This window comes from Arabidopsis lyrata (genome assembly GCF_000004255.2).
Source record: "Arabidopsis lyrata subsp. lyrata unplaced genomic scaffold ARALYscaffold_8, whole genome shotgun sequence".
Classification (NCBI taxonomy): Eukaryota; Viridiplantae; Streptophyta; class Magnoliopsida; order Brassicales; family Brassicaceae; genus Arabidopsis; species Arabidopsis lyrata.
In genome coordinates, this window is record NW_003302548.1 from 10,828,067 (window position 1) to 10,843,692 (window position 15,626).

General features: G+C 37.1%; 1 protein-coding gene across 1 annotated transcript; it reads left to right on the top strand.

The window, feature by feature from the left end:
* The first annotated feature begins 543 nt into the window (after positions 1-543).
* LOC9299930 (xyloglucan endotransglucosylase/hydrolase protein 20) lies at positions 544-1,993 on the top strand. The gene is made up of 3 exons (XM_021013520.1): positions 544-981; positions 1,078-1,271; positions 1,398-1,993. Exons 1-3 carry the CDS (start codon positions 700-702, stop codon positions 1,768-1,770), a joined length of 849 nt encoding a protein of 282 aa, XP_020869179.1. The 5' UTR covers positions 544-699; the 3' UTR covers positions 1,771-1,993.
* Positions 1,994-15,626: the final 13,633 nt, after the last annotated feature.

The following is a 15,626-nucleotide window of genomic DNA, read 5'->3' on the forward strand; positions in this document are numbered from 1 at the left end:
TATGTTTTTTTAAATATCATGTCTTTTAGTTAAATATAACATGCTATTTTAAAAAAGCTCAGGAAACTGTCTCGCATATCGTTGATCTTGCAACAAAGAAAGGATAATTTTGTTATTTCACTTCATCTAACCACGTGGATCCATGACTATTTTGCAACAAAAAACTTTCTCTCTGATATTTTCTTAAGTTGAGTATTTTATTTGGCTATTCTATAATATTACCCTTAAAATTATTTGATATATATGTACATAAAAAAAAATGGAATGTTTTGGAGGAAAATTTGAATGCAGAATTCCGACTATAAGTTTTTGACCGACAAAATTTTGCAAATCAAATATCTAAATGAATAATGCTTTCAATATAAATATGATTTATGGTCAAAATAGTCGGAAAGTATATAACAATCCATAGGGCACTCATAGTTGTATGTTACAATTTACAAGTAGGTGACCCTGATTATAAATTAACTAACATATACTTAAGCTCTTTATTAATTAAAAACTCGACATACCAACCAATTATAAACATATACAGTATTTAGTGTTTCTTGCTTTGTATTATCAAAGAATAAATATAAGACCTATACCTCTCTTTCTTTATCATTTCCAACAGCTATATATGCTAACGTCCCTTACCTTCATTTTCTCATCACTGATCCATCTAAGATAGTATAACTTCTCTTTCCAAAATCAATTTTAATGGTGTCATTTTGCGATAGAAGGTTCGCATTCCTGATTATCTTTCTCTTCGCTGCACAATATGAGCGTGTCTATGCTGGTAGCTTTCACAAGGACGTTCAGATACACTGGGGTGATGGCCGTGGAAAGATTCTCGACAATGTCGGAAATCTTCTTTCTCTCTCGCTCGATAAATTCTCTGGTTCCGGTTTTCAGTCCCATCAAGAGTTTCTATATGGAAAAGTTGAGGTTCAAATGAAACTTGTACCTGGTAACTCTGCTGGAACAGTGACAACATTCTATGTAAGTAATATACAATTTCAAAGCATTCTTGCCGTCTTTAGCTATTTACTAGATTTCATATACTTTAACGATTTGCTTTATGATGACTTTATGTAGCTAAAATCGCCTGGAACTACGTGGGATGAGATAGATTTTGAGTTCTTGGGAAACATAAGTGGTCATCCATATACACTTCATACTAATGTTTACACAAAAGGCACAGGAGACAAAGAACAACAGTTTCATCTATGGTTTGACCCAACTGTACACTTTCACACTTATTGTATCATATGGAATCCCCAAAGGGTCATGTAAGTGGAGCTTTTTTAATGGTTTCATTAATCCTTTGCACATAGTATAATCTTATATGTTTTAAAGCTATGACCTCATGAACCAACATTAATTCTTTCCTTCCTTTTTTCTTGTTCCTTTTTCAGTTTTACAATAGATGGAATTCCGATAAGAGAATTCAAGAACTCCGAATCCGTTGGAGTTCCCTTCCCAAAGCATCAACCAATGAGACTCTATGCGAGCCTTTGGGAAGCCGAGCATTGGGCCACAAGAGGAGGATTAGAGAAAACAGACTGGTCTAAAGCTCCTTTCACCGCTTTCTACAGAAACTACAATGTGGATGCATGTGTATGGGCTCATGGAAAATCATCATGCTCTGCGCATTCCTCATGGTTCACTCAAGTACTTGATTTCAAAGGCAAGAATAGAGTGAAATGGGCACAGAGAAAGTACATGGTCTACAACTATTGCACTGATAAGAAAAGATTTCCTCAAGGTGCTCCTCCAGAGTGCAGTTAAATCACTGATTGTTTGATTCACGAATAAATCATGTGGCATTGTTTTTGTAACCGAAATGATGTTTATCTATATTTTGGCACTAGCTGAGTATTCGCGCTAAACAAATTACTTCTCTATTAGTAAGTTTTTTTTTTTGGTTCTATTATTTTGTTTTTTTTTTGTATTATTTGTATGTGTGATTTGGCTTAGTTATCTAAATTACTTGTTTCCGTAACTTTTGTTATTCTTAAACTGTCTCTTCTAATTGTAACATTAAAATTTGAAAATTACATATGAGTTTTAATGTGAGTTAATTAGAGATCAATATTATAGTTAAAAAAAAGAGTTTAAAGAAGAGACCAAATGATAAAAAAAGAATAAAACCAGGCTTTATATAATAAGATTCCGTAATCTTTTACTGATACTCTAACACCTAAAAAACCTTTTCTACACCAATTTGATCAATCACTACAACTAAAATCGTAGGAGATGGTAGGAAATAGACGTTTCATACAGCTAAAATCGTACGAGATTGGTAGGAAATAGACGTTTCCTACCAATTTCCTACGAAAAATCTTTGAAGGGAATCGTCCGTAGGAAATAGAATTTGGTAGAAAATTTGGTTGGAAATTTCCTATGAAACTTGTTCGTAGGAAATTGGTAGGGCCTTTTCACCATTATCCTTCCAAATTTTTGTTGGAAAGTTAGTCCTTCAACTTTCCTACGAAATATTCTTCACCAATTACCTACCAAAATTATCTTACTACAATACGCCTCCTACCATTATCCTTCGAAATTTCAGAGACAATTTTAATAAAATTATTTATATTTATTTGTTGCAAATTTTAGTTTTTTGAAAAAATTAAATTTAAAAAGCAACTTAAAATTAATGCATTATCAATTTGGTAGGAAAAACCTATGTTTTCTTGTAATGCGTTATCAATTGTAAGAAATAAATTAACCAATATAGATATAAGAATTAAATTTAAATGTGATGGGAGGGATTTTTATTCTTTTTTTCTTTAAAACACAAAAAAAAACTTTTTTTGCCAAAAAAAAAAAAAAACTATTTCTTATGCCTAAAACAATATCAAATCCATACGAATTCACAACGTACACTACAAAAAATATGCTAAGAGACGTCACTTTTTTCAAGTCATTTTGTTAACCGACGTGAAAATTTAAAATTGGAAGGGAATTTGTAAAATTGTAAAATTTCAGGTATGTGTTGTGAACAAAGAGGTTTTAGGGAATTGTTCTCTCTGTTATTGATCAATTGTACAAGATATAACATATATATAGGGATAGAATCATTAGGGTTTAGGTTAAAGATTAGGTCTTTTAGAACCTACTAATGGGCCATATAATGGGCATCCACATAATACCCATATTATTCATAACACTCTCCCTTGGATGACCATTCTAAAAATATGGTCTCAAATGCGCATGCGAGATGCTGCCTCATTAAAAACTTTACCAAGAAAACCCAATGGGAAAAATCATGGTTAAGGGAAAAAGAGTGCAGCGCGCTTTTACTTCCCTTCATGAGTAGATCACTTGAATCTTCGAGATGACACAATCAGATATGATGAAATAACTTCTTGAAAGTAGTTGTTGGAAACGCCTTGGTAAATAAGGTTCGTCAAATCTTCACTTGAACGAATTTGTAGGACACATACATCACCATTCTTCTGCAGTTCATTGGTCTTGTATGTACTTCGTCTTGATCATTATCTTTGTTTCTCACGAACTCATCAATGTATGTTAAAGACTTTGAAGAATTATAGTCTTTCATCATTGGAATCACAACATTTCTCTTTAGGTGTCTATCATTCGCGTGTTCTTTGTTGTCTCGTTAAAAACCTTTCATGGAAAACCCAATGGGATAAAAACCATGATAAGGGAAAAAGAGTACAACCATGCATATAATTATATTTCTCCCCCTGGAATCTTCCTCTTCAGGATATGCTTTCCAGTCATATATACCATCTTTTCGGTAATCACTATATTCGAAAACTTAGTGAACAAACTGGTATGATTGTCATATAACCTCTCGGGTCTTCGAACTTCTAGTTCATAATATCTCTTTCGAATGGAAGATTATTCCATTCTCTACTTGGACTTCAGGTCCAAATAATCTTTTGCATACAATCTTCTAAACTTTTATCTTTTACATAGGAGTTATGTATATTCTCCTTGCAAAACCATATTATTTTATCTTTCCTTCTTATTATGATTCTTCTGGACCAAATATATGTGAGCATTTTCCATGTAAAATCCTGCAAGGATCTTTGAAATAATATCTCTTTTGCTAAATGTCCAATTTGTAATTCTGAGGAATTTCATGAAGACTCGGATTCATGCACAATCTTATTTCAACATCTTCCATAAGAATGATTCCATCTTAAATTCTTTCATCAAATATTTTACTGTATATGAAATCTCTACAGGAGATCCGATAATATTTAAATCATCAAACGTACTCTATATTTATTCTTGTAGCCTTCTTTTAACAAGTACCAACTAAGGCAATTATCTTATATATGCCCCGATGTTTCAATTCACAACAATATCGATTTAATTTCACATATATAGTTATGTTCTCGAGAACTATAATTTGTTGCTTCTGGCAATAGAATCTTTCAAGGCAACTTCTATTTTCCAGGGCTGCTTATGACATTTTAAGACCTTCTGGGCAGACTGAATCAAGTCTTTTTCACATTGTCAAACAGATAATGGATTTATATAGTTGCATCCACCACATGAGAGTATATCTCTTTCTCTTAAATTTCATGTCTTTGTGAGAATTATTTTTACCACTAAACGTGCTTTATATCTCATAAAAATCCACTAATCTCCCACTAATTTTACACCTTCAAGTGTACGGACTTCTAGTCCAAATACTTTTTCTTCAAGAGATTTAATTATTTATCTATTACTTCTTTCCATGATTGCCCAATCATCACTTTGGTTCCCTTTTATTCCAGACATGACTCAACTTGTTGAGATTTCCTTTCATTATCATTCTCACGTACTTGAATCTCTTTCTTTCTCATGTCTAAGCTCTTCTAGAGACTCTTTGCTTCCTCGGTGCCATATTAATATCCGCTCCTTTAATTTTCTTTTCCGAGGATGCCTTTTCTTTGGAACCAATAAGTCTATCACGCTTCAGGCGATCTTTAGACTTACTAGCAGTTGATCTTATCCTTATAGGATATTACTTTTAATTGGAGCACAGCTGGTCTGATTTATCACTTAAGGTCAGGAAATGCTTCTGGCATATAATTTGCTTAACTTTGCAAATGAATTATCTTTTAACTTGTAGTGCACATTCTTTAGTACGAGGATCAAGATAATTTCTTCCAATATATTTCTTTACCAGCTGTTTATTTTCTCCCCCTAATGTTGGAAAGACTGACTCACTGAATTGACAGTCTCCATCTCGAGCCTTAAATAAATTCTTTATTGATGGCTCAAGATAATCAATCATCGAGAGAGATTCATATCGAATATATTTCCAACATTCTTTCATGTCTCATGTTATATATCACTGTGCTGGAGCAACTCTACATATATATAACACATTTAGATGAGAACTATCTGGTTTCTGACCCAAACCAATTGTAACGGGGAAAACTTATTATTTCTTGTTGGCCTGATGCGAATAAATTGACATAATATTCATTTACTTAAGACATGGTTTCACGACCATTATCAATTAACCAAATACCCTCGCAAACTCCAGGTTGCAAGTCGATAGCAAGAATATAATGTGGGTGATCAGTCCACAATAATTTCTCATATACGTACCAGAAAATTGACACTATCCAAATTCATGGGGTCGGTGAAAGCCATATAATCTGCTTGCTTTGTAAACCAGCAACACATACGAAATTACTAGAAAAAATCTTCAGGTTTTCCAATGAATATTTTCATAAATTTCTGATTATTCTTTCGCATCGCTACTGAACCGGAATGGCTTAACCGGTCATGCCAAACAATGAGATTTTTAGTAAACTTCGTGTTTAGTATACACAAGTATATTCATTAAACTACTCTTTATGTAGTACAATCATATAGAGTATATATTCAATTTCTCTAAAATACTTTTAGAGCCTTGGGTATTCAACATTTTCTTGTTGTCTCAACATGATTCGTTCTAAAATCCCATAGATTTATTTTATGAAGAATTCATTAGTCTTAGTTTTAGTGTGAACATAATCTTCTAGATGTTTCACTTATTATGCTATATGGGATTCTTTAACTCTCCCCCTCGAGATAATAACACTAGGTTTATCATCTCGAATTGAATCCCATTTTAGACCCTTCTAGCTTTGAAACTTGAGAAATTATAAAACATCAATTATTTTAAATTACATTTTTATTCACTATGCGAGAACATTCAATAAACAATGCAAATAATTTAGCCAAAAATATGTATAATTTAAGGGTAAAACATTTTTTTTTTTTTGGTCACATCTAAAAATGTTTTTACGAAGTTAAACCAACGGTATACCAACTATTAAGGATTTAATAATAAGCATCCAAACAACCATTAAATCCTTATTTTTATAAAATATTTTATAAAAATACTTATCTTTTTATCGAATGGATCCTCTTAAAACGTCCGAAACAGAGATGAAGTGTATGATGATAATCATTTGCACATCTTCCATATTAACTCCTTCATTTCAAACTTTTAACCGAAGGGATCACCACAAAAGATCTGAAATGGAAATAACATCGTTGGTGATAATTATTTGCTCGATCTCTTATATTAAATCTTTCATTTCAAAGAAATAATAAAAAAAACATTTGATCAATTATCATCAAAACATATATCATATAAACGTCAATTACGATAAATTATAAGTTTGAATTAACATATGTTTAATAAATTACTCCCTCTGTATTCGTATAGTTGTCGTTTTAACTATAATTACGCTTATTAAGAAAAAGTTGAAAATGACTATTTTAACCTCATCTTTGTCTCTTGGTAATTTAGACTGAGTAATTGTGATCAATTAATTGAGGTTAATTTAGGAAGTCTTATGCAAAAGTTGTATTGGAATGTCAAAACGACAACTAATTAACAAAAAAAAAAAAGTGTAGAACGACAAGTATTCGAATACGGAAGGAGTATAAGTTTGAATTAACATATGTTTAATACAGAATAATTTCTCATAAAGCAAACAACATGAATCAATCTCATTGGGAATGAAACAATATACGAACAGATCAAAAAAATCAATAAAACCATATGTGTGTATAAAGAAACATAAGTCAACGTGGAAGCAATAACACATATCACATGTGTCAAAGAGATTAGATATTTATGAGTCTCAATGAAGCATGAATAAACATTAAATTTCAGAACTCAAATCATCAGTTTACTAATTTACTAAACCGATTCAAACCAGTGATTCTTTAATTAACGATAACGCATCATGTAGTATATTAAATAATCGAGTAATAAGTGATCAAGCATGAAATTAAAAAAACAATAAACTATATGTGTGTGGTTCCATAACACAATAAACAACATCAAATAATATCATGGGTTGGAGAGATTTACCAAACCAAAACTTAAACCAAACAATTGATCAAACTTTTTTTTCTTTTTCATCTGGAGAAAATATATTGAAAGGATTAAAGTTACAATACAGAACCAACTTCTGAAGCAACAGAGAAGGAAGGGGACGAATTCCCAGTAAATACTAAGCCATTTATATGAACATGGCCAATACAAAGGAATGAGGCTACACAAAAAACAGCCTAATCGAACCATCACAAAAAGCTTAAACAGAGGAAGAAATTCTCTCACTTTCAAACAGACCAAACAACCAAGCAGGGTGACTTGATGCAACAAAGGAATTTAGTCTGCAATCATTAGTGACACTCTGAGCCAAGAGAAAGGCTCCTCTGTTAGCTAGTGGAAGCTCTACAACAACACTCCACTCCAAAAAATATTCCAACCAACGAAGTAACTCGGAGGACTCATACTTGAAAGAAGGCCAGGCAATCGGTATCAAGATAATACTCACCAAGGTAACATCTTGTAGAGCAAAATTAACCTTGGAACATCGATGACTAATCATACTTTCCATTGCCCACAGAATACTCAAAAAAACCTCTTGATCCTTATGGATTACATCTGTAAAGGATCTACGGCTGTGTAACAAAACAATCCCTTCTTCATCTCGTAACACCCAAGCACTTCCTGCCAAATTGTTCCTTTTCGACCAAGATACCCCTATATTACACTTCAGCCAAGATCTGAGGGGTGGTTTCCAAATAGGTAAAGTAAAGGCTCCTGTAGATCATGAACCTCAGCAGTAGGAGCAAATGAAGCAGTCGGAGGAACCACCTGTCCTGCAGTAATCGGAGAACCAGACCTTTCCAATCTCTGCGCCAAAAACCAGTCTCCAACATCCTCACGAATCTTAGCCACTGATTGGCATGCATCAAATCTTTTCCCTTCAAAGAATAGAAGATTCCTATTTTTCCAAATTCTCCATAAAATCCATGGGAAACTCTTTCTTAAATGGTGAGGCCAAGTCTTGTTGTCTCTATTAATAAGCAAATGATGAATATTAGAGAAAACAGCACCTTTGTCAAAACCAGCTTCAGGAGAGGGATAATCCGACAAAGCCCATATTTGTCTAGCAACATGACATTCAAAATAGAACTGCTAGCAGGAGCCTTAAGGGAAGGCTGCAGGGCCTGTTGATCATTGTAAGAGAATACAATTCCTTTAGCTTTGCTCGATCCAGTAGATACCAACGGAGGAGACTCTAGCTGCAAGAAGGACTTAGCCATCACCGGATCACTTTCCACTTCTCTGACTGATTTCTTGATTCTTTCAATCCTTATTAGTTTTTCATCAGCATTAGAGACATTCACATATTGCCGCATCCCTTCCAAGACCTCTGGGGCAATTCTCTGTCTTCCAGTAAGCGGATTGACTCCCACCTGATGTTCTTCTAAAATCCCAAAAAGCAAATCGGATTGCTTGAGGAAGGGCACCTTGATCACTAGAGCACGAGAGTGACCTTTGCCTTTGACTTCAACTTCTTTTTTCATCGTTGATACTTTCACCATCCTTCCCACACACCTGACATCTACCGTCCAGTTTCATGCCTCTGTGTATTAGCTGATCTGTGACACCTAGAGCACCACTTAAGGCCTTCCACATGAAAACTTTTAACTTTGGGTCGGTAGTTAACTTCCAGACTTGAGCTTTTAGAGGATTAATCGATGGTTGTAGAGCTGCCTGAGAATTAATATCTTCTCTAAAAATCTCACAAGCCAGCCAATAACCCGATTTTACTGAATAATCTCCATTCTTGTTATGTTTCCACACAAAGAAATCATCAAGATCCACCACCGGTTTCCTTTTTTTAATCTTGATAATGTCTTCGGGAAAGAAATGCTCATCAAGTAACAGAGGGTTCCAATCTCTTCTGTCAAAATCAATGAGGTCCCGCACAGAAAGTTCGAAGTCAATTATGGGATTTTTCATCCAAGGAATCCTCATAATACCATCCTCAAGCCAAGGTTCCATCCAAACCTTGATGGAGTTACCATTACCAACACGTTTCTGAAGACCTCTTAGCAACAGCTCCCTCCCATAAAGAATGCTGCGCCAAGCAAAGGAAGGTCTAGAGCCAAGGACTGCTTCAAGGAAACCAACCAAAGGGAAATATATGTGCTTTAGGAACTGAGAGAAAAGACAGTTAGGATGTTGAATGAGTCTCCAAGCTTGCTTGGCGAGAAGAGACTGATTGAAGAGAGATATATCCTTGAAGCCTAGACCTCCCAGATCTTTAGCCAAACAAAGCCTATCCCAACTAAGCCAATGAATCTTCCTCTCATGTTCGTGTGAGTTCCACCAAAAGGCAGCCATAGCGCTAGAAAGGTTTTCACAAGTGGTCTTAGGTAATCTGAAGCATGACATTGCAAAAACAGGCATTGCCATAGCAACCGATTTGAGTAAGACCTCCTTACCACTCAGGGAAAGGGTCCTTGAAAACCAAGAAGACAATTTTGTCTTTAACCTCTCCTTGATGTAACTCAACATCTCAATTTTAGATCCGCTAAAACACTCCGGAAGGCCAAGATAAGTACTGGCTCCACCTTCTGAAGAGATTCCCAGCCTAGCCTTAATGATATCTTTAACCCCAAGATTCACATGTGCACCAAAGGTAATAGAAGATTTGGATAAATTCAGTTCCTGACCTGTAGCTTTCCCATAGCTAGAGAGTATACTCTGTAATACACCGGCCTGATCCAGGTTAGCTTTACACATAAATAGGCTGTCATCTGCGAAAAGCAGATGGTGAATCGAAGGGCCATCCTCATGAAACTGAATACCCGGGATACTTCCAACAGCATGAGCTCTGTTTAACAGATGAGATAAACCTTCAGAGCAAAGGACAAAAAGAAAAGGAGAAAGAGGATCTCCCTGCCGTAAACCTCTTTGAGGCTTGATCAGTCCATGACGAACATCATTAATAAGCACATAATATGTCACCGACGAGACACATTTCATAATCCAATTAACCCACTTCACATGAAAACCCAAGGCCAAAAGCAGAGACCTGAGATAGCTCCACTCCACTCTGTCGAAAGCTTTAGACATATCAGTATTTACCGTCATGAACTCAACAGCAATGACTGGTTTGGTTTTTAAGCTGTGAACAATCTCATGAGCGATGACAATGTTATCCGAGATCAACCTGTCAGCAACAAAAGCAGATTGGGAGACCGAGACAAACCAGGGAGCAATGGTTTGAGTCTCTTTACAAGGATCTTGGAAATGACCTTGTAGAGAACTGAACAGAGACTAATAGGTCTGTGGGATGTTGAACTTTGGGAATGAGACAAAGGTGAGTGTAATTCCATTCCTCAGGAAAATCCCTAGAAAGAAAAAAAAGACTGAACCTCCTTTATGACCTGATCACCAACAATGTCCCAATAATGCTGGAAGAAAAAAGCCGACATACCATCGGGACCAGGCGCACTTGATGGTTTGATGGAAAACATAGCTTCTTTGACCTCTTCTTTTGCAACTGGGAGGATAAGCCTGTCATTCATCGCAGATGTTACCTTAGAAGGGAAATCGTAAAACCAATGGTTGAAAGTGACAGGATTTGCAGAAGTGAAGAGATTGTTGAAATAGGCCGACGCCACCTCTCCTTTGGCTCCCTCTGATTTTTGCTCATTCCCATTAACATCTAGAAGAATGTCAATCCTCTTTTTTGCACGGCTATTCTTCACAGAAGCATGAAAGAACCCTATATTTCTATCTCCACTGTGCATCCATTTGTCTCTACTTTTTTGCCTCCAATATTCTTCCTCTTCATTGTAAGCTAAGGCCAGATCCTTTTTCAAACTACAGACCACAAGAAATCTAGGGAAAGAGGAAGACTGCTCCATTTCCAAAGCATGCTCCAGCTGATGGATTTTGTCCTTTGCATTCAAGTTGTTCTTCTTTTTCCAAGAACTTAAAGCCTTTCTGCAGACCCTCAACCTTTGAGCCACATTGTCACTCCTAAAAGCAGAGATCGAGTTCCAGGCATGAAGGATGGTCTCCTGAACATCTGGCTTATACAGAAACCTTTTGTCAAATCTGAACTGACCTCGGTAATGATCTTGGGAAGCAATGAGGTTAATCAGAACAGGCCTATGGTCGGATCCTCTCAAATCCAAAAATGACTGGTTAGAGACTGGAAAAAGGAAGAACCATTCTTTGTTTCCAAAGGATCGATCCAATCTACTTTGAATCCAGAGATCATACCTTCTACCAGCCCAGGTGAACCCATTTCCATGTCCAGGCAGCTCTATCATGTTACATGCATTCAACATGTCTGAGAAAGGTTTAAAGATGTAATCACTCCTTCTTGGACCACCAGTCTTTTCCCCATTATGCAGAATATCATTAAAATCCCCAACTATACACCAAGGGTCTCTTCTTCCCACTCCAATTTTGCTCAATCTTTCCCAGTTATCTTTCCTCTTCTTGAAAACGGGGTCTCCATATATACAGGACACAAAAAAGGTGAAAGCACCAAACTGAACTTGAAAATCCATCACATTCTTATCTATGTACTTAAGATCCACTGTTACTCCAGCTTTAATAAATAAGGCCAGGGCCACCACATTTATCCACCGGTTCCAGAGTAAAGACCCTCGCATAGCCAAGGACTTCCTGTAGATCAACTAAGTCATCACGAACATGCATCGTCTCCATCAAGAACAACATCTCAGGGAAAAGTATTTTACGCAATTCCTTGAGACGGTGAATTGCCAAGTCTTGAGACCGTCCCAATCCTTGACAATTCCAGCTTACTATGCTCATTAAACATTGGGCGATCCCTCCATTAGGATCGCCTTTGTTTGTTTGGGTTTGGAGAGCTTTGATGGGCATGGCAACTCTTCCACAGCCTTTCTTTTGACTTGCGAACCTAACTCAAACCCCATCTTCAAGGTAGGTACACCCGATGCTTCAACAAGTACTTGAGACTCTAAACCAGACTTCCTATCAACCAAAAACCCCGAACAGAGACCCTCCTCAATATTCACAGCTTCCTTGGGAGCTAGAGAGGCAGCCATCTTGAGCTTTCTAGTGATTTTACTTGGCCTCTTTCTTTGTTTAGTTTTCTTTTGGATATTCCCGGAAGAACTAGTTGCAAAGCAACCTGTTCTGTACACCGTAGAAATATCCTGAGAAGGATGGGCCAGGCTAAGAAAGTCATTAGGGGCATACTTTGTCTGATTCAAAACAGGAATTCCCAAATTCAAGTCACCAACAGCAGGAATCAAGGAGATAGGCAGAGAGGTTTCTTTTAAGACTGAAGTTTCTGCTAACTAAGTTATTATAAAGCAGTTTGTTTTGTCACATCTTGTTTGCAGCAGCACTATTTTAACTCATTATAACCATCAAGTGCCCTCTGTTGCTTAGAAAAGAAATGTAGTTTATTACTTGTCAAGATGTGGATCAATAGCTACAAAATTAATTACTGAGAGGTTTGCTAAACAAGAGAACATGATCTCTACTTTATTGAAACTGGAGTTTCTGTTGATGATTGATAACTTAACAAAGGGTTACAGAAATAAAAAAAAGTTGGCAGTTTTAAGAATAAGCTTTGAGTCTACAAGCATCAAGACTAACGAAGAATGAAGGATATCAATTCCAACACTGAAGAACAATGAAACAAAACTGATAATCTTAGAATCTTATAGTAGAAAACGATAAAGCTGAAACTCACTATGATCTAATTAACTTTAGGAGATAAAAAGAGTAAATTCGATACACTCAAAATGTATACAATTGAAAGCCCAAAACCTTAAAACGAAAAGAGATGGTGCATCAGTTCCCATTTTTTATTATGCCTTCCCATAAGCAGCCATTCTGCTAGCAGGAAGCTTCTTCTCTGCTTGACGCCTTCTTCTCTTCGCCTTTCTCGATAGTTTAGCCTCAACCTCAGCCTCAGCCTCAGCCTCAGCCTCAGCCTCGCCTTCCTCATCTGCTTTCGGTGTTGGTTTCGTCTCAGCAACATCAGTCTTCTTCCTCTTCTTGCTTTTCTTCTCATTGTGTTTACCCTCCCACAACTCCCTGATCTTAAGTTTCTGCTCCTTAACCTTGTGCTTATTCACCTCCCAATCCTTTTCCACATAAGAAGCCATCTTCTTCAATGGCACATATTGGTTCAGGTCTGCGTCATCTAAGGTGAGTATCTCTCCTGTATCCAGTTCGAATCTGTTTGGTTGTACTTTCGCATACTTGAACCTTGTTTTCAAATCTCCAATTGTATCCTCATAGTCTAACTTGTAGTACTCCTCCATCAAAGCTTCTTTGGCTCTTTGTACAAGTGACGTTTTTCGCTTTCTCTTCCTCTTACCCTCTGCCTCATTCTCCTCATCTACTTCTTCTTGTTCCTCTTCTTCTTCTTCATCATCTATGTTGGTGTCGGATCCCGCACCAAAAGTCCGAGACCAACCAAAGATTGCCACGTAGTCAAGATAAAGGCCCATAAAGGATGAAGCCCGTCGAATCCGTGAGCCAAGGGAACAGTCGAAGTGGGTATCGCCACAAGGAGAATCCGAAGTGACTGCATTTCGGCATGAGTCCGGCATCGAAATCACGGTTGAATCGGTTTAAGGACATTTGGGCCAAAAGGCGGGGCCCATGAAGATCAGAGTCAATTCAAATTCAAACGTTGAGGCATTAAAGCCGAAGATCAAAACGGACACATTTAAGAGAGAATAATTATACTTAATTAGCCATTTTAATGTCGTTTTCCTATGTATAAATACAAAGGCCAATGGCCATGTAAGGGGGATCTTCCTCTCAAGAAAGAAATACTATAGCAATTTTCGTAGCAATTTATAAGTTTTTACATATTCATTTTTGTCCCTCAAGAGTAATCTTACCTACTTAATAAAAATACTTGAGTGTGTGAATCCGACATCCACATTTTGGCGCCGTCTGTGGGGAGATAGGATTCTTGAGTGGTCAGATTTTTCTTTATTACACTTCCGAGATAAGCAACAATGTCCGGAGGAGACACCGTTGAGACATCATTGGCCGAAACCCTCAAAGCTATGCAGCAAACCATGTCGGACATATCACAAAAGTTCTCGGATGTGGAAAAGGCCGTCGATACGTTGCAAACATCCCAGGTATCTCTTAGTCAAAACGTCAGTACTATACAAACTCGTGTTCGCTCTTTAAGTGCAGGAAACCTTGTGGGAATCCGAAGAGGGATATTCAACTCGCCAAGTTCCGCTGCACGAAATGAAACCAGCGGACAAACAACTCCCGGTGCTACTGATAATGTAGTTCAGACGTTGGAAGAAGAGACACAGCTCGGAGATGAAGAACAACTTGCAGCTCAATACGAGCAGGAGAACCTCGACCAGTTCGAGACCATGAGGAAGGTTAGCCAGGAATTAAAAGAAATGAAATCAAAATTTCATCAAGCTACAAGTTCGGAGCCAGACATCAATCGAGTCATTGAAGAAGCTAGGCGAACACCTTTCATCTCGCGAATTGCAAGTTTGAGGATCAAAGATTCCCGGAAACTTAAGTTGGACCCTTACAGCGGATTGGAGGATCCAAAAAGCTATCTCGCAGCTTTTCTGATCGCTGCTGGAAGAGTCGAATTGGATGAAGCTGATGAGGACGCAGGTTACTGCAAGCTTTTTTCGGAAAATCTATGTGGCCAAGCCCTAATGTGGTTCACCCAATTAGAGCCGGGTTCAATCAGCAATTTTGACGAACTATCAGCCGTATTCTTAAAGCAATATTCCATCCTTATGGATAAAAGCGTTTCGGATGCCGATCTTTGGAACTTATCGCAAGGATCAAATGAGTCACTTCGAGTTTTCATCACCAAATTCAAAGGAGTGCTGTCAAAGCTCCCAAGAATCTCGCAGCAATCAGCTTTATCTGCCCTACGAAAAGGATTGCGACATGATTCAAGGTTTAAAGAAGACTTAATACTTCATAAACCAGACACAATTCAGGATGCACTCTTCCGCGCAAACAACTGGATGGAGGTAGAGGACGAAAAAGAAAGTTTTGCCAAAAGAAATAAGCAAGAGAAGCCGGCAATCACCGTCCCTACCAAAAAATTCGAACCCAGGGAGAACAAAGGACCAAAGAAATTTGGGTCGCAACCCTTCAACAGTACCGTCGGAAAGCAATTCCAAGGGAAAGGAAGATCAAACACTTGGGTCCGTGATGAAAGTCTATATTGCGACATTCATAAACTAACCGGACATTTAACCAAGGATTGTAGCGTTCTTAAAAGGCACCTCGCAGAGCTTTGGGCCAGTGGAGATCTTTCCAAATTCGATATAAAAGATTTTGT